General features: G+C 39.7%; 1 protein-coding gene across 1 annotated transcript in view; it reads left to right on the top strand.

The window, feature by feature from the left end:
• The window catches only part of LOC124712230 (xanthine dehydrogenase/oxidase-like), a gene marked incomplete at its 5' end in the record, with an annotated part of 311,678 nt that overhangs the window by 24,441 nt on the left and 267,645 nt on the right, over positions 1–19,592 (top strand). Inside the window, 1 exon segment of the mRNA XM_047242525.1 lies at positions 13,057–13,221. Within this exon segment, the coding sequence (XP_047098481.1) occupies positions 13,057–13,221 (165 nt within the window).

Genomic DNA, 19,592 nt, shown 5'->3' with positions numbered 1-19,592 from the left:
CTGCCTAAGGAAATATGGAATTTTGTTCCACAATAATAATACCTGCAACAGATATGGTCATTCCTATATTTTCTGTCTACTTGTAAACACAGATGTAGAAAACACCTGTGAGATAACTTGTAACAGTTATCCTGTTACAGAAATGGTAGCTAGTGTCTTGTTGTCTAATTGTTATGGATAGGATATTGAAAGAAATGTAATTTATAGAAGATAATGTAGGAAAGGAGGAAGAGATTGTTATATGGAAATTTAAATAAGAAAAATTATAACAAAGAAGTGAGAGCCTTTCAGTAATAATTTTGCAAAGTTCATACAGATCATAAACTCTCCTAAATTCAAGGAAATTAACTATCTCTTCTGAATGCTTGTGGCATTGGAAAGGAGCACCCAATATATTTTCCCAGATGTACCAATCAAACCATACTCCTCATTTTGCTTAACACATGCACATAGCAGTCTGCCTTAAATTTCAAACTATCTTGTCATCTTCTTTCAACCTTCTGTAAATATTTAAAGTTAATATCTGTTGTACCATAAAGTTTGACATAAATATATTGTTAAACCCAATGCAGTCTTTATCTTGTTTAATGTTGACGCCAAATCATTCATACTTCGTGTTATGAAAATATCAGTACATGATCTTATCCTATCACCAGACATGTCATAAACACTGCCCGTCATAGAACAACTAAAATCTAGGTTACCTTTCTTAAATTGTAGGCAAAACTCTGTTATATATTTGTTCCACCACTTCAGGTGAAAATATGTCTCAAAATTTAATAGTCTTTCCCAAGTACACTCCTGGAAATTGAAATAAGAACACCGTGAATTCATTGTCCCAGGAAGGGGAAACTTTATTGACACATTCCTGGGGTCAGATACATCACATGATCACACAGACAGAACCACAGGCACATAGACACAGGCAACAGAGCATGCACAATGTCGGCACTAGTACAGTGTATATCCACCTTTCGCAGCAATGCAGGCTGCTATTCTCCCATGGAGACGATCGTAGAGATGCTGGATGTAGTCCTGTGGAACGGCTTGCCATGCCATTTCCACCTGGCGCCTCAGTTGGACCAGCGTTTGTGCTGGACGTGCAGACCGCGTGAGACGACGCTTCATCCAGTCCCAAACATGCTCAATGGGGGACAGATCCGGAAATCTTGCTGGCCAGGGTACTTGACTTACACCTTCTAGAGCATGTTGGGTGGCACGGGATACATGCAGACGTGCATTGTCCTGTTGGAACAGCAAGTTCCCTTGCCGGTCTAGGAATGGTAGAACGATGGGTTCGATGATGGTTTGGATGTACCGTGCACTATTCAGTGTCCCCTCGACGATCACCAGTGGTGTACGGCCAGTGTAGGAGATCGCTCCCCACACCATGATGCCGGGTGTTGGCCCTATGTGCCTCGGTCGTATGCAGTCCTGATTGTGGCGCTCACCTGCACGGCGCCAAACACACATACGACTATCATTGGCACCAAGGCAGAAGCGACTCTCATCGCTGAAGACGACACGTCTCCATTCGTCCCTCCATTCACGCCTGTCGCGACACCACTGGAGGCGGGCTGCACGATGTTGGGGCGTGAGCGGAAGACGGCCTAACGGTGTGCGGGACTGTAGCCCAGCTTCATGGAGACGGTTGCGAATGGTCCTCGCCGATACCCCAGGAGCAACAGTGTCCCTAATTTGCTGGGAAGTGGCGGTGCGGTCCCCTACGGCACTGCGTAGGATCCTACGGTCTTGGCGTGCATCCGTGTGTCGCTGCGGTCCGGTCCCAGGTCGATGGGCACATGCACCTTCCGCCGACCACTGGCGACAACATCGATGTACTGTGGAGACCTCACGCCCCACGTGTTGAGCAATTCGGTGGTACGTCCACCCGGCCTCCCGCATGCCCACTATACGCCCTCGCTCAAAGTCCGTCAACTGCACATACGGTTCACGTCCACGCTGTCGCGGCATGCTACCAGTGTTAAAGACTGCGATGGAGCTCCGTATGCCATGGCAAACTGGCTGACACTGACGGCGGCGGTGCACAAATGCTGCGCAGCTAGCGCCATTCGACGGCCAACACCGCGGTTCCTGTTGTGTCCGCTGTGCCGTGCGTGTGATCATTGCTTGTACAGCCCTCTCGCAGTGTCCGGAGCAAGTATGGTGGGTCTGACACACCGGTGTCAATGTGTTCTTTTTTCCATTTCCAGGAGTGTAGATTGATTTGTTACTGTATCTGATGAAGAAGATAAGTTAACAACTATCTCAATGTTTGATTGAATCTTTAGTTCAAGTGCATCACTATTATAATGTTTCAAAGTTGATAAAATGGAAATTAAAATGTCTACCTTACATTGATCTGTATCCAATTTTAAAATATTTAGACTGACACTCCTGTCTGAAGTTTGTTTTGATTCAATATTTAACTCAACAAAACCAGAAATTAATGGATTTACCACAAAATCAGATCAGATAGCTATGATTTAACGTAATTCCTTTGCTATTTTCATGATATTACATTATAATATAAGTATTTGATTTTTATTTCTAATTTTTACTTCACATGAGTCAGTTATACTTTCCAAGATTGATACTAGTTAAATCTAATTTTATATTGGTTTCAGAAACAGATTTGCTCAAATTTAACTCACTGAACATTTATGTTCATGTTAGTAGTATCCAGTGTATCACCTTGAGCTTTAATGCTTGCTTTTGTTGTATCTAACCTAATACCTTGAGCATGTAAATCAGAATTTCATTCTTTTATATTCACTTTTAATTAAGTCTTATTTGCATCTGGTAAGCTATCCAATTTAGCATTGTGTATACTAACTCTCCCATATTATCATTAAGTATTAAAGAGTTAGTAAAATTACTGTGTAATCCTCTTAATTCATATTTATAATTTCTAATGACATATAGTCAAGACCATAGTAAGTTTAAAATGAATCTTTTCTAGTTGCTGGCTGTCAACTATGTTGACAACTCCAGAGACCAAAACTAATAAACTTTCAGTTACAAATACTACTCCTTATTACCTCATAACAAATGCATAACCACCACATTATAAAACAGCAGCTTGGGTTAAATACAGCTCAGCACAGTCGCTCAATAGTATGGTGTGTAGTGACACTGATGAGAAGCTGGATTGCTGTACTAGGTGAACAGCGTTGCTGAAGATTGATGTGCATCTTACACAGCCACTGCTTGATGCCATGAGTTAGCTGTGGAACTGGTGAGACAATTGCAGTTCTTTTGCAGATTCAGATGCCAGACCTCCAGCTCACAGACTTTAAAAATTCTTCTGTGATGCAGTTATTGTCAACTCATTTAGTTGCTTATTACATCTTTGAAAGTGTATTATTTCTTTTTAGATGTCAATACTTAACTGCTTTGTCATAATATTTCTGCTGTTGACTACATTGCTAAGGACAACAACAATATTTGTTAATGAAATCTTCCTTCAGAATTATCAGTTTCTTCTTGACTTGTTTTTAGTATATACATCTCATTCATATTTCATTGATTTTCCAACACAGAATTATTCTGGATTCTGCACTTTAGCTGCCAGAATGGAGTGGTCCCTATGTCTGAAATAATTTGTATATTTATACTGGAGGTGCTGTTACACTTAAACTATGAACTGCTGCCTCTTTAAATACTGTTCAAACAAGCCATATAGTTAGTTCTTGATGTAGACTTCTTCACCTCTTCTTGTGAAGGAATGTATAAATTGTCATCAAATCTCAACTATATAATAAATAATAGAAAGTACCTCTTTCAATCCTCCTGATGCAAGTGATGTTATAAGGGAACACCACAGTTACAGTGAGTGTTCATACATTCAGTCTGAGCTTACCTAAACACAATCTGACATTACGAATCTACACGAATCTGACAGATAGAATGACTCTTTTTATATCTTCCCTAATGCAAGCACCATTGTCATGGCATGCCAGTTTTGTTGGTGGCACATTTTGCTTCTCTGGGTTGGGATGTCATAGATGGAATAACTGCCTAGCCAGCAAGTACTGCAATGTGTAGCAAAACTGCCATCGTCTCCTGTGTTGGAGGTGCAGGGTAATCATCTGTTCCAATGTACATGCACCCCCTAAGAAATAACCAAATTCCAAATAGTTCATGATTCTAAGTTAATTAGCTACTGCTAAATGCATACACTGTTTTGATCATTGTTCACCAGCTAGGTAGACACTGGGTAACACATTGCTTTATCAAAAGTTATAGATTACATCAGACTAACTGAGGATGAAGTGTGTTAGATTAAGAAACTCTTGGAAAGTACAGAATGATTTATCATCTTCAGAATGAGAAATGATCACTACTGATGGACCATATGGATCAATACTGAATTTCCTCTTGTTCTTGTTATACGGTATTTAAGTGATCTTCCATTCTTTATTTATTTTATTTATTATTTTATTATATTGTGAGTCCCTTCCACACTGTTAGCAATGGGGTTCCAAGGGCATGCAACAAGTAAGTATTGTTACAGTGTTATCAATACAGCAGCACGCATTATGGTTAATTCGTGACAAGACTCATAGTAACAGCATGGAACAATAGAAGAAATTACATTACATACATATTACATACATAAGAATTAATACTTACGTGTACACATTCAGATTAACAATATCAAAGTATTTGAGCAACAATGTAACATTACAGCAACAAATAGTTTACATTTATGCTTACATTGAATGGCTAACTCAGTCGTATAATAAAAACTTACTCCTATGCACTAAAACATTTACTGATTGAATAGAATGACTTTTGTACTACTTCTTCCTTCAGTTTGCTCTTGAATTTTGGGGTTTCAGGAGCAAGATTTTTGATGACACTGGCTGGAGCATTGTAAATTTTGATGCCTGTATAATTTACTCCTTTATGTACAAGGGAATAGTTTGACTGGTTACTATGAAAGTCCTCTTTTGACCTTGTTTGTGACTATGATGTTCACTATTGGTTTTGAAGAGAGAGTGGTTTTTATTAATGATGTATACAAGGGAGTATATGTACTGAGATATCATTGTAAATACCTGTAGTTTCCTAAACAGATTGCCGCATGAGTGCCTTGGTAGGACACCACTCATGATGTGTATAGCTCTCTTCTGAGCAATAAAAACTTTTTATTGCCAAGGGCTGGTTGCCCCAAAAGAACGATTCTGTAAGACAAAAGTGCATAGAAGTATCCAAAGTAAGCAGCTGTTATGGCCTCTTTATGTGTGGTTGATGCAGTTATGTGTGAGGCAAATGTTGTAGAATGTTGCCTTATCTCTAGGTCTAGCATTTGTTTGGACCAATTTAGTTTGCAGTCTATGTACATACTCAGGAAGTTAGCTGAGTTTACTTGCTTTATTTGTTGTCCATTACATTCTATATCTATATCCCCCAGTTCTTTATGACTTCATCCCATTTTCTTCAAATGGTTCAAATGGCCCTGAGCACTATGTGATTTAACTTCTGAGGTCATCAGTCGCCTAGAACTTAGAACTAATCAAACCTAACCAACCTAAGGACATCACACACATCCACGCCCAAGGAAGGACTCGAACCTGCAACCGTAGCGGTCGCCCGGCTCCAGACTGTAGCGCCTAGAACCGCACAGCCACTCCGGCGGCCCATTTTCTTCCTGTTGACATTTGATGTGACTGAATGAGTTATAAATGGCACAAAAGACAGACATTTCACACGATGGGTGGTGGCAGATTTATGGAAATATTTTAGGCTGATGCGGAGAGAGGAAATGTGAAAGAGGAAATGGAAATGCTGACATAGTGGATGATCAGCATTCCCAACTCAACTTGCAACGTTTAGCTTCACTGTGTATTTATGATACAGGTACTGCTAGCATGTGGCAGCAATGTGAAAATAGGAAAGTCTACACAAAGTATTCCAGACTGAGCCAATATGTGATGAAGGAGTTCAGCCACCTTTTCTTGTGCCACTTATAACCTAATGCCTGCTTAATGTTATTTAAATCCTCTTGACACTTATCATCCCATAACTAAAGCCTATTTTTTCGTAACAAGTTGAGCAACTCATCACTGTTAATCAGTTGTTGTGGTAAGAACCTACGAAATAATGAAGTTAGAACTAAGAAGGCTTACTAACCAGTGACTTTACTAAGCAATTCTGGCCCTAAAACTTTGACCAATGCAGATATAAACACTTATGTTTTTTGTTCCTTGATGCTGGACAATTGTGTATGGCATCAAGTTTTTTTCAGATCAGGTAATATACCTTGTTCTGAAACAACATGTCCTAAAAATTTGACTTGCTCCTTACCAAAACTAGACTTTTTAAAATTGGCTGTTACTCGTAATCTGCAAATCATTAAAGCACCTGTTCAATGAACCTGGTATGTTCTAAAAAAAAGCAGGTGTAGCCCATTAGCATGTTGTCTACATAAACAGTGACTTTGTTAAGAAACTCTGGTCCTAAAACCTTGTCCAGTGCAGATATAAACACTTCTGCACTAATGTTCAGTCCAAAAGGTAGAATACAGAATTCATATCTTCTGCCACCACAAACAAATGCTGTATATTTTTGACTTTCTTCATGGGGCTTTACTTGCCAGTAGGACATCCTGATAATGAGTATACTGAAATATTTTGTACTATAAGACTTAAGAAGCTGTTCATCCAAATTGTCTGGTCTCATGCATACTGGTACTATAATCTTATTAATACCTCTAGCATTGATAACTAATCTTACATAACCATCTGGTTTGCTTACTGGTTATATTGGACTACAATGGTGTGAAAATGAAGGTTGTATATTTCCCCATTTAATCATATGATTGCTCTCTTCCCTTACTACCTATCATTTTGCCTATGGAATAGGATTTGACATTGCACAAAATGTCTCCTGTGGATAGACTTCAAATTTATCTTCATAGTCTTTGATTACTCCTGGCTCCTTACTGAAAACATTGGCATACTTAAATAACAAGTTAGAAAGTTCTTGTCATTGCATCTCATTTAGTACCTGTGATCCACTTAGTTTCTGATCTACCAGTTTGTAACTAACCTCAGTGTTTGCTTGTTATTCCGTATCAAATTTGTTTGTGAAATATACAGCTGGAAAGGAATATTGTACTGCATTTGACTCTGGTTTTGTTTCATTACTTTCATCAGGTATTTTGACTAAATCAATAGAAAAAATCTGATCCTTTTTATGAAAGTGGCATTTACCATTACCTATGTCAACCTATGTTTTGTATGTTCTAAACATGTCCATGTCAATAAGGCAATTACCTATAAGTTTGTCAATTATAAGAAAGTTGAACTCCACTGTAAAATGTTCAGTTTGTAATAGAATAAGTGCATGATGTTAAACCAATTTAGTCTTACTGCCTGTAGCAGTTTGCACCTTGCAATTTTGGATGGGAAATATTGGGAATTTGCCTCTCTTCTTCAATTCACAAAAAAGTGCATTTGACATTAGGTTGGTAGTTGGACCTGTATCTGAAATTACCTGTGTGGCAATGTTAAGTATTTTCACCTTAATCATTGCTTGTACCTGTTCTTCCGGGATATTACCTGTTGCATCTAACTCATGCTGATACAAATCATACTTGATGTTACCTTGTTTGTCAAACTTTATAAAACATTTTTGTAGTTCTGTCTTGCCCCCTCTCCCAGGGAGGTCAATAGCCTGGGGCTTAACTAAGACTGGTTGGTGTTTTCCGATGGTGTAGTGTGACTTAATTCATTACCTGGAGAAATTTCAATTAGTTACACTGTGTGGGTACTTCGCCAATTTGTGTCGTTAGCTGCTGTGCCATTATTTTGCTGCCCAAAGGTCGGCTGCGGTACAGCTTAAGGCATGGCATTATTTCCGTGCATTGGCCACTGCTGCAGCTGATGGTTTCTGTTTATGTTCAGCATAGGTCCTTGCGATGGTGAATTGTAATTTGCTCATGTGTTGAAATTACCCCTGTTGTTTCAAAAATTTCTTTTAAATCATTTGTTTTTCCATTCTTGTTACCATACTCTTTACCTCTGGTTATGTAATTTTGCTGTTGTGTGTCCAACCTCGCTGTGTGTTTAAATCACATTTTACTGATTGATTAACATAACTATATTGTTGATGTGCCTGAGTTCCTGTTGCTCTATGGGGTACAGGTCTTTCCTCATAGATGAAGTTGATAGAATCGAGCAATGAAAGAAATTATTTAGTGTCGTGATCTAGCGTTGTAACTAATTTTTCTCAAGTGTGCAATGCCAAATGACTTTTCAACATTTTTAACATGTCTTCCTCTGATATCGTGCTCTCCCAGTAGCATGTCTTGTTCAGAGACTTTTCAAAGTATCCAAGTAGACTACCGTATTTGCCACTGAATGGTGCAGGCTTGAAAACCTCGGATCTGAGTCTTTCTTGCACCACCTCAGACCAGTATTTGTGAAGGACAGCTCGTTCAAATTGGATATTAGTGCTGCAATACTCGGCCACTTCAGTTGCCCATAAAAGCACATCACCTTGAGTATAACCCACGACAAATCTGATTTTCTGTGCTTCTGTCCAGTTGTGTGGAAATACATGACGAAAAGCACAGGTAAATACTACAGGATTCATTCTTTTACCTTCAGTAGTGAGTGTGTGAAACTGTCGAAGTCTCAGAAAACCTTCATCTGCAAAAGTAGGTGACAGACACGTGGGCATTTTCAGTGGTATTTATGTTGTTATTGTAGTTACCTGTAATTCCGTCTGGTAATTGTCCAGGTATCCGAGTTGTGGGTACATTTACATTTGGCACTCTACAACTGTCACTGGCACCTGCTGTGGGAATCATGACAATTTGTGGATAAATACCATCAGGCTGTAGTATGTTCACTGTAGAATGTGTATTATTTACATGCATATTTCGAGATCCGGTAATATTTTCTTCTAAAAGATTGCGGATCCTATCTTCTGCAGCTTGTATGTTAATGTTTACTTTGTTCATGATTCCATTTTCTTTTTTCTGAATAGCCATTTCTACTACATCTGTGTATAACTTACAATTGGTTACTAACTTCTCTGCAATGGTCTTGCCCTTATCTAATATACTTTCTTCAGCTTCACTAACTATATCACTCAGATTTGCATTGATCCTGCCTTGCTCTTCTTCTTATCACATACTGAGTCAACTTCTAATGTTGATACCCTTAAAGGAAGCTCTTCTACAGCTAGAGGTACATTTTCATAGTCCTTATTTAGTTTGTTAACTACAGTGGTTACCTTTTTTACTGTAAAAACCAACTGGTTTTGTGTGGCTTCAATGTTTGTGTTTGCGTCTGTGATTTTCTTTATCTGTTGCTTTACTAGATCATGATGGTCATTAAAAGAATCTACTTTCTGTTTTAATTCCGTAATGTTACTGTTAACTTCAGAAAGTATTTCATGCTTTACCTGTGTTTTCATATCATTCAATTTTTCGTTGATTTCAGTGTGAAAATTTTTGGTTAAGTCATCAAATTTCTGTGAGACCATGTCTTGCAACTCCTCGAATACTTGTGTTTGTTCTTCCTTCATTGCATTTAGATCCTGTGTAACAGTGATTTGTTGCTATTTTACCATGTTCATATTTTGTGTCAAATTACTGATATTGGTGGTCATATTGTGTTTCAGAACATCAAATTTCACATTTATGTTAGATAGTAACTGCCATAGCAGTGCTTCAGTTGTACTACTGTGGTTGCTGTCAGCTGTACTTCCCAAGTTAATGTTTGTGTTGTGACCAAATAGTGTCCGTAACGTGTTGCCAAATTCATATTGGAATTGCTCTCCAATTTTTCATTCATGAGCAGTATGTCACTCCGGGAGATACGTGGCATTGTCTTGTCAGTTGTAAACATTGTGTCATCAAGGTTGTTCTGCCGTTGAGCATCGCTATCATTTGTCACTCCTGTGACATTTACCTCTGATCTACTTAAAATTTCTGCAGTAGGCAAGCGCTGAACTTCAATTGTTCAATCACGCAATTCTATGACATCTTGGCTGATTGCATTTTTGCTATCGCTATCAACAACAGACGTATATTTTTCTGTCATGTCGTATGAATATGCAAAACGTAGAAATTTCACAAAATGTTAAAATTTCATGTGCTAATTATTATACTTGACAATTGTAATTTACGTGATATCAAAGCTTGTTTTACATCAGTTATGACGTGCAAACTATTGTGTCACAATTTTTTACTGACAGTGCGTATCACACTGAAAAATTTCTGTAATTTTTTTGCAAATAAAATTCAAGGAAAGGGAATAATGGGGAAAAGGTTTCAATTTACTTCAAAAGAGGTGCTACCAAGCGTAACCATGCAAGCAACTAGAGTAGCTGCTCTACCTTTGCTGTGCCAAACAAATGAGCTTAGTATTGAAAATTTTTACTTAACCTGCACCCAATTCTTGTTCCTTTTCAAAATTTCTCCTCAATTTTTGTCTTTTTGCAATACTTGCTCCCTGTAGTGATTCATGCAAGCAGAAAATATAGTAGTCAATTAGTTTTTATGATTCACAACAATGTCATAGAAATTTGTTACTATAACACAAAAAAATAGGTGAATTCTGTGCATATTTGAATTTTTCTTGGCTGTCAGACTTTGCTTACATTTCAATTGTAGTTGCAGGCAGTGGACTCCGAGAACATCGGCGCTTGTCATAATCCAGAAAATTCTCATTATATGGTTTTCACTTCACATCAATAAATAAAAAATACTTGATACTGTTGTTCAATATACTATTACTCTTGAACACTTATGATACATAGAACTCATAATACTTCATATTTAAAATTGCACATCTTCATTGTCCTTCTTCTTAGAAGAGAAACGAAATCCTGTACAAAAAATTCAGTGAATGTTTTTTAGTCTGTCTGAGCCTCACCACGCATTCATAATTAATGTCTTTGTCATTTCTTATGTTCGATCTGTGTTTCATTTTTTTTATTTTTTAGTAAATATTAACTTTATGATATCCTGGGGGGTCTTTCATCATGTACCGACACACACTTTAAAGCCTCTTGTAGACTGCTCTAGGATAATATGTGGTGTCAAGTCTATAGCCTCTTGTAGAGTGCTCTGTGACAACATCCTCACAGTACATTTGCTTTCTTGTCAGCTTGAACCACAGTTTAAAAACAACAGTTAACATCTATAAGCATAATGCTAGAGGGAGAGATGATTTACACTGTACATCTCTTAGACTTGGTATGACACAGAAATGAGTGAGGTATTCAACTGTAAAAATATTTGAACAGCCACCAGGAATGTAGAGAATTTAATGAATAATAAGATTAATAACAAACACAAACTGAATTCCCTACTCATTTGATTGCTCCTTCTACTCAATACAAGAATTTCTAAATGTATAGTAGTATGGTGTATGTGTGTGTGTCAGAAAGAGGGAGAGACATTGAATATAGCAACATAGTGAAATATAAATATAATACACTGTCAGAAAAAATTTAGTACATCCTTTTAGAGGCTTTCAGTACACTCAAGATTTATTGATGCAACAGTGCATATGGAGTAAATAAAATGATTACATTTACACATCAATTGTACAAGCAGTTCTGAGGCCCCGGGTATCGACCCATGCTGAAACAGTCATGTTAGTACATGGTGTAGCCTTCATGGGTGACAAATCAGGTGATGAGTCTGGCAACCAATTAGTTGTACATATGGTGAATACTGTCCTGAGATACTTCATTCCAACCCTGCTTGACCTGTTCATGCAGTTCTATAAGAGTTGTTGGCTGGTGAGTTGCACGAGTCACTTATCATCCCCACATACCACACACATGCTCAGCAGGAGACAGAGACTGTGCTGGCCAGGGAAGTTGCTTCACACCTTGCAGAGAACATTGAGTTTCACAGGCAGTGTGCAGGCAAGCATTATTCTGTTGGAACAACAAATCACTTTCCTATTGCAAGAACAGCAAAATAATGGGTCTAACAACATTCAGCACATACCAAGTGCCAGTTAAAGTCCCTTCCAGAAGCGCCAAAGGTCAACAAGGGTCATAGCTCATTGCACCCCAGACCATAGGCCTGGAATGGGACCAGCATGTCTTGGATGAATGCACTGTACGAGACAGTGTTTATCAGGTCTACGACATATGCACAAACAACCATCACTTGCATGCAGGAAAAATCTGCTTTCATTGCTGAAGAACACAGTGCACCATTCCATTTTCCAAGTCATCCTCTGATGACACCAGTTGAGCCATATGTATTGATGCTGTGGCATGAGTGGAAGACAGGGTAGAGCTGTGTATGCTCATAGTCCCTCTGTTGATAATTGGTCCACAACAGTTCATCTTGACATATCTGGGCTCACATCCCTCTTGTCTATGCTTTGGGAGCTGTATGATCTGCCACTAGTGGCCTTACAATAGTATCTCTTGGTATACCTTGGTGGGCATCTGTGTTGTGTGTACACCCAGAATCCTGTCTACAGGTGTGACCACTGATACCAGCATCATTGCACAACTAATGCAGTATTTCCAACCTGTGTGGCAGTTCTCCAAAAGAACCACCCTACTACTCAGAAGGCCACAATTTGACACCTTACAAACTCACTCATTTGGCCATAGAAATCACAAGTGTGTCTCTGTGGTGTAGTTGCCTCCTTGCTTGACATATTTGGACCACACTGAGCCTTCTGAGTATGAGTATTCTCTATTAACGAGTAGACACAAATGGTGTTCTGGTAGCTATGCCACAACACTATCTGTTGGTGGATGATGCTGAAACAGTTATCAGTATATCTACTATAGCCCATGTGGTGTACGCCATCATTGGATCAGAATCAACATCACCTTTCCAGGTTTACTAACTTTTTCTGTCAGTGTATAATTTAGAAATCATGTAGGTGATTAGCAGCTTTGTATTTTTCTCCTGAGAAGATGTGGGCCTACAATAATTTTAAAACTGACTTGTTCCATATCACAGGATGAAGTTGTAATTATGATCCATGTAACATGCAAATAACTAGTTAACTAACAAAGTCATCTTCAAATATTTTAATAGTTTTACTTGAACAGTCTGTTACAGAGAAGAAAGAACATTACTCTGGAAGATATTGAAAACTCTTTTGGTGGAAATATTTGCCGATGCACTGGATATCGCCCAATACTTGATGCATTTAAGTCTCTTTCATCTGATGCTCCACCAGACCTCAAAGGCAAATTTCCAGACATTGAGGTATAGTAACACATTTCTAAAGCTCTTATTTTACTGAGATGATACTAAACTCTATTTAAGGTCTGTGTTATAACTATTACTTTTCTTAAGGACAGTATTATTGTTCCCAGATATCAGCATAATGTAATTTTTGTGGGTATTATTAGACGTTAAAGAAGTATCAATCTCAAACACTAATTTCTTAAGAAAGATTTACTGTCTTGGTATAAGAGACTTTTCAAATGAGTGGATTTTATGTGGCAAAATAAGTTCTCCAACTGTCATCATGTATACTTTGCTCTTGTACATTCATTAGCATTATTGATGAGACCTCTATACATTAAATCTTGTGTTTTAACTCTGTTATGGGACAATAAAAATTCTGATTCTGACTTTGATCTTAGCAATGTATGCAAACACAGATGTTAGAATTATGAATTATGTGATCAGTGGAAAATCATGATAGTTGTATTTTCCTTAGTTCTTATATATTACAGTCAGTCATAAAAATAGGTCTACATACTGAGAAAAATTTTTACTACTCTAATGAAATTTGCATAATGTAAAGGTTAGTATATGACTTCTATAGTGGTGGGTAAATTGAGCTGCTGGCAAGTCAGAATGGAGTGCCATTCCCCCTACTGGACAAAGGTTGCAGTGGTGCTGCTGGCTGTAGTCGACTGACAAAATTTCTGTGATTAAGAAACTCTTTTATTCATGATAGTTACAGAGATGGAATCATAGCTGGTGAGCAGACTAGTGATCCCTGTGATGTAGTTAGCCACTGTCAATGGAGGGTGTAAGCATCTGTGTTTGTCCACCAGGAAGGCAGCACATCCTGGAGTCAGTTCAATCGGAGATCTTGTAATGGACTCCTTTCCTGTTGTTTGATGTTGCACTCAGTTTTGACAAATCTTGATGACTCATATCTTGCTGTACTGAGAAGATATCCTGAAAAATGACCATATGAAAGATTGTATCAAATGATGTACTCAGAACAAGAAATGAATTCTAAATGTCATTCATCCCATGTTAATATCACTATACTGTAACTGACAGCCAGTATCACTTTTATAATATGCTGCTTATATAGGTAAAGCAGCATGCAAATCTTCCTTTGCAAACACATGTGGGAGAAAACTCACTTAATTGTTATTCACAGTCACAGTATTTGTTGAGTTTCACGATGGCATGATGCACAGTGACCAAAATATGACAGTAACAGTGCACATGAAATAATTTGCAGTATAATGAACAGCATTTATGGTCTAGTAACTAGAGTTTGTAGATAATCAGAAATTTCAGGTTGTTTGAGATTTTAAGACATAAAAATATTACTAAGTTTCCTATTGTTTACAAACATAGTTATTGGGCTTATTATGTCAGTGGTTTATTGTACCTGCTATTTGATCACTTAATAATTCCTCATACCAAAATTTTCTCTTTTTCATTCTCACAGCTTCCTTCTTAGAAAACAGGATAGCATAAGGCTTCCTGGAGAATGGTTCACGTTCCTTAAATTTCAACTTGTACACAAAATAATTCAGTAGAGCAGGTATGCCTGAAAACACTTTACTATTTAGAATCAACACTCCAACCTGATAATTTTTTGACTAGCTATTATACCCTCAATTTCATTTTCTGTCTCTAATAATATGCTTCCTCAGATTCCTCCATGTCACTCTCAGTGGCTAAGTATCTTAATGGAAAGTCCAAATCATCATTTACGTCTGTACACATTTTTTTCCAAATAAGATTTCATTGCACACAAAACAAAATCTAGCACCAGCAGACTCAATATGTGTTATGGTTGACAATAAAGGGGTCCTGCTATGAAATGAAATGGCACCCCAGACCATCACTTCCGGTTTTCAGACTTTATTGTGGGTAACAGTCAGTTAGAATCCCACCTCAGACCAGGCATCTCCATAGATGTCTTTGGCCTGGAATCACATTGTTTGGAGTAGAACTGTTTTCAGTGATGAGTCAGCCTTTGAACTGAGCCCTTGACAGTGGTGGGATACGAACCTGATTGTTGCCAACTATAGGCCAGACAACCAAGAGTGAAGGTCATAGTGAAACTCTTTTGGTTGTCATCCATGGTACTCTTACAGCAAAGTGGTAACTTGACAATATTCTATGTCCTGTTTTGTTGCCCCTCATGACAAGCCATCCTGGGGTTGCATTTCAGCATGATAATGCCCACCTGTACATGGTGAGAGTATGTACTGCTTTTGTTCTTGCTTGCCAAAACCTACCTTGGCCAGCAAGTTCATCAGATCTCTCCCAAACTGAGAACATTTGGACAATTAAGGAGAGCGACCTCCAACCAGCTTGGGATTTTGATGACGTAACACATCACTTACTTGGGGAGTCCACCAATTGTGAAATTCAGATTCGATTCATACTGTGTATAATAAAAGCTCATGGCCAGACGTGTAATGTGGCAAAGCACCAAGATGCACTTCCAGCCATTGTTGAGAAAATCGATAGTTAAAAGAAACTGTTGCGATGAAATACTCTCTACGATTAATAATTTTCTACAGCGTCGTGGCGCAGCGGTAAGCACTCGGGTTCGTAATTCGAAGGTCGCCGGATCGAATCTCGCGCCATGCAACTATTTTTTATTATTTGTTTTTTGTAATTCAAATGTACACACACATACACACACACACACACACACACACACACACACAAAGACGATGTAACTTACCAAACGAAAGCGTTGGCATGTTGATAGACACACAAACAAACACAAACACACACACAAAATTCAAGCTTTCGCAACCTACGGTTGCTTCATCAGCAAAGAGGGAAGGAGAGGGAAAGACGAAAGGATGTGGGTTTTAAGGGAGAGGGTAAGGAGCCATTCCAACCCCGGGAGCGGAAAGACTTACCTTAGGGGGAAAAAGGACAGGTATACACTCACACACACACACACACACACACACACACACACACACACACACACACACACACACATATCCATCCGCACATATACAGACACAAGCAGACATTTGTAAAGGCAAAGAGTTTGGGCAGAGATGTCAGTCAAGGCGGAAGTACAGAGGCAAAGATGTTGTTGAATGACAGGTGAGGTATGAGCGGCGGCAACTTGAAATTAGCGGAGGTTGAGGCCTGGTGGGTAGCGAGAAGAGAGGATACACTGAAGGGCAAGTTCCCATCTCCGGAGTTCTGACAGGTTGGTGTTGGTGGGAAGTATCCAGATAACCCGGACGGTGCAACACTGTGCCAAGATGTGCTGGCCATGCACCAAGGCATGTTTAGCCACAGGGTGATCCTCATTACCAACAAACACTGTCTGCCTGTGTCCATTATTGCGAAAGGACAGTTTGTTGCTGGTCATTTCCACATAGAAAGCTTCACAGTGTAGGCAGGTCAGTTGGTAAATCACGTGGGTGCTTTCACACGTGGCTCTGCCTTTGATCGTGTACACCCTCCAGGTTACAGGACTGGAGTAGGTGGTGGTGGGAGGGTGCATGGGACAGGTTTTACACCGGGGGCAGTTACAGGGGTAGGAGCCAGAGGGTGGGGAAGGTGGTTTGGGGATTTGATAGGGATGAACCAAGAGTTTACGAAGGTTAGGTGGATTGCAGAAAGACACCCTTGGTGGAGTGGGGAGGATTTCGTGAAGGATGGATCTCATTTCAGGGCAGGATCTGAGGAAGTTGTATCCCTGCTGGAGGGCCACAGTCAGAGTCTGATCCAGTCCCAGAAAGTATCCTGTCACAAGTGGAGCACTTTTGGGGTTCTTCTGTGGGAGGTTCTGGGTTTGAGGGGATGAGGAAGTAGCTCTGGTAATTTGCTTCTGTACCAGGTCGGGAGGGTAGTTGCAGGATGCGAAAGCTGTTTTCAGGTTGTTGGTGTAATGGTTCAGGGATTCCGGACTGGAGCAGACTCGTTTGCCATGAAGACTTAGGCTGTAGGGAAGGGACCGTTTGATGTGGAATGGGTGGCAGCTGTCATAATGGAGGTACTGTTGCTTGTTGATGGGTTTGATGTGGACGGATGTGTGAAGCTGGCCATTGGACAGATGGAGGTCAACGTCAAGGTAAGTGGCATGGAATTTGGAGTGGGACCAGGTGAATCTGATGGAACCAAAGGAGTTGAGGTTGGAGGGGAAATTCTGGAGAAGCAAATTACCAGAGCCACTTCCTCATCCCCTCAAACGCAGAACCTCCCACAGAACAACCCCAAAAGTGCCCCACTTGTGACAGGATACTTTCTGGGACTGGATCAGACTCTGACTGTGGCCCTCCAGCAGGGATACAACTTCCTCAAATCCTGCCCTGAAATGAGATCCATCCTTCATGAAATCCTCCCCACTCCACCAAGAGTGTCTTTCCACCGTCCACCTAACCTTCGTAACCTCTTGGTTCTTCCCTATCAAATCCCAAAACCACCTTCCCTACCCTCTGGCTCCTACCCCTGTAACCGCCCCCGGTGTAAAACCTGTCCCATGCACCCTACCACCACCACCTACTCCAGTCCTGTAACCTGGAGGGTGTACACGATCAAAGGCAGAGCCACGTGTGAAAGCACCCACGTGATTTACCAACTGACCTGCCTACACTGTGAAGCTTTCTATGTGGAAATGACCAGCAACAAACTGTCCTTTTGCAATAATGGACACAGGCAGACAGTGTTTGTTGGTAATGAGGATCACCCTGCGGCTAAACATGCCTTGGTGCATGGCCAGCACATCTTGGCACTGTGTTACACCATCCGGGTTATCTGGATACTTCCCACCAACACCAACCTGTCAGAACTCCAGAGATGGGAACTTGCCCTTCAGTATATCCTCTCTTCCCACTACCCACCAGGCCTCAACCTCCACTAATTTCAAGTTGCCGCCGCTCATACCTCACCTGTCATTCAACGACATCTTTGCCTCTGTACTTCCGCCTCAACTGACGTCTCTGCCCAAACTCTTTGCCTTTACAAATGTCTGATTGTGTCCGTATATGTGCGGATGGATATGTGTGTGTGTGTGTGTGTGTGTGTGTGTGTGTGCGAGTGTATACCTGTCCTTTTTTCCCCCTAAGGTAAGTCTTTCCACTCCCGGGACTGGAATGACTCCTTACCCTCTCCCTTAAAACCCACATCCTTTCGTCTTTCCCTCTCCTTCCCTCTTTCCTGATGAAGCAACGGAAGGTTGCGAAAGCTTGAATTTTGTGTGTATGTTTGTGTTTGTTTGTGTATCTATCGACGTGCCAGCACTTTCGATGTGTGTCTATATATATATAGTATACACAATTTATTGAAAAGTTTGGTATACACTCACACATAATTAACAATTAGTGACCAGAAGTAGCTGGAGTATCGCACGAACCAGAGTGATCATAGAAACATGGAAAGCAGAAAACAGCACAACATCAAACACATCTGATAAACGATGCATTTTTACAAGAACAATTGTTTTTTAAATTATTTGTTGGGAAACACACCTGAAAAATTGTTCTATTGTTCGTCAGGTTTGATGCATACCACGCGTATCGTATCATATCGGCAAAAATTGGAGAAGACAATTGGTGGTGGACGATGGATTGGATTTTTATACAATCGTCTCTGGAGTTGATGTCATGGTTTTGTTCGATTAAAAAGCACAATTTTGAAGGTGCTTCATCAAATTTTTTACCTGCCGCTAAAAATACACGGCACATGGTTGGACGAGAGGAGTGCACTTTGGAGGAATGACTTTTATAGTGCACGTTGGTAACTTCTTATCATCCTGGAACATCTCATTGTATAATGCCGGGTTCATTTGCTCACCCCAAGAGTCGATCAGAAGGAGAAATTCTTTCTTTTATATGTATGGTTGCAAAGCATTATGCAAGAAGCCCATGAACAAACCCGTTGTTTGTTTACCGGATTTGGAGGATGTAATAACAATGTTGGTATACTTCTTGGTGTACTCGTCAACTGTCTTCTGTACTCTGGGTTCAAACATACCTGTGGGCTCTTAGAGGCATACGAAAACAATAGGCAAGACTTGTCCAGACATCGTGATTGAATATTGTGCCATATACGAATGCGTCACCTTGTTCATGTCGTGTCGGGCTACCAGGACAGCCTTTGACCTTTTTTCAGCGAGAGTTCTGTTGAAAATGGATTGGTACTGGCACCCTGACAAACAAAATATAAAAATTAATTTATATAAGAAATATACGAAATCTGTGTTGTCTATCATATATCAGATTATCATATTGTATCAACATGTCATATGAAATTTGTGAACAGCTCTTTACGTACCTGTTTGATCAGTATTAATTATGAAATCTTTGTGGAAGTTAGTTATCAGTGTTCATGTCTGGATCCAAAATGTGTCCGCTGTGGCCAAAATTTGGTCTTGGGTAGCCGTCTCTTTCCAGGAAAC

This window comes from Schistocerca piceifrons, chromosome 8 (genome assembly GCF_021461385.2).
Source record: "Schistocerca piceifrons isolate TAMUIC-IGC-003096 chromosome 8, iqSchPice1.1, whole genome shotgun sequence".
NCBI classification, from domain to species: domain Eukaryota; kingdom Metazoa; phylum Arthropoda; class Insecta; order Orthoptera; family Acrididae; genus Schistocerca; species Schistocerca piceifrons.
This window is presented reverse-complemented; position numbering and strand designations above follow the sequence as displayed.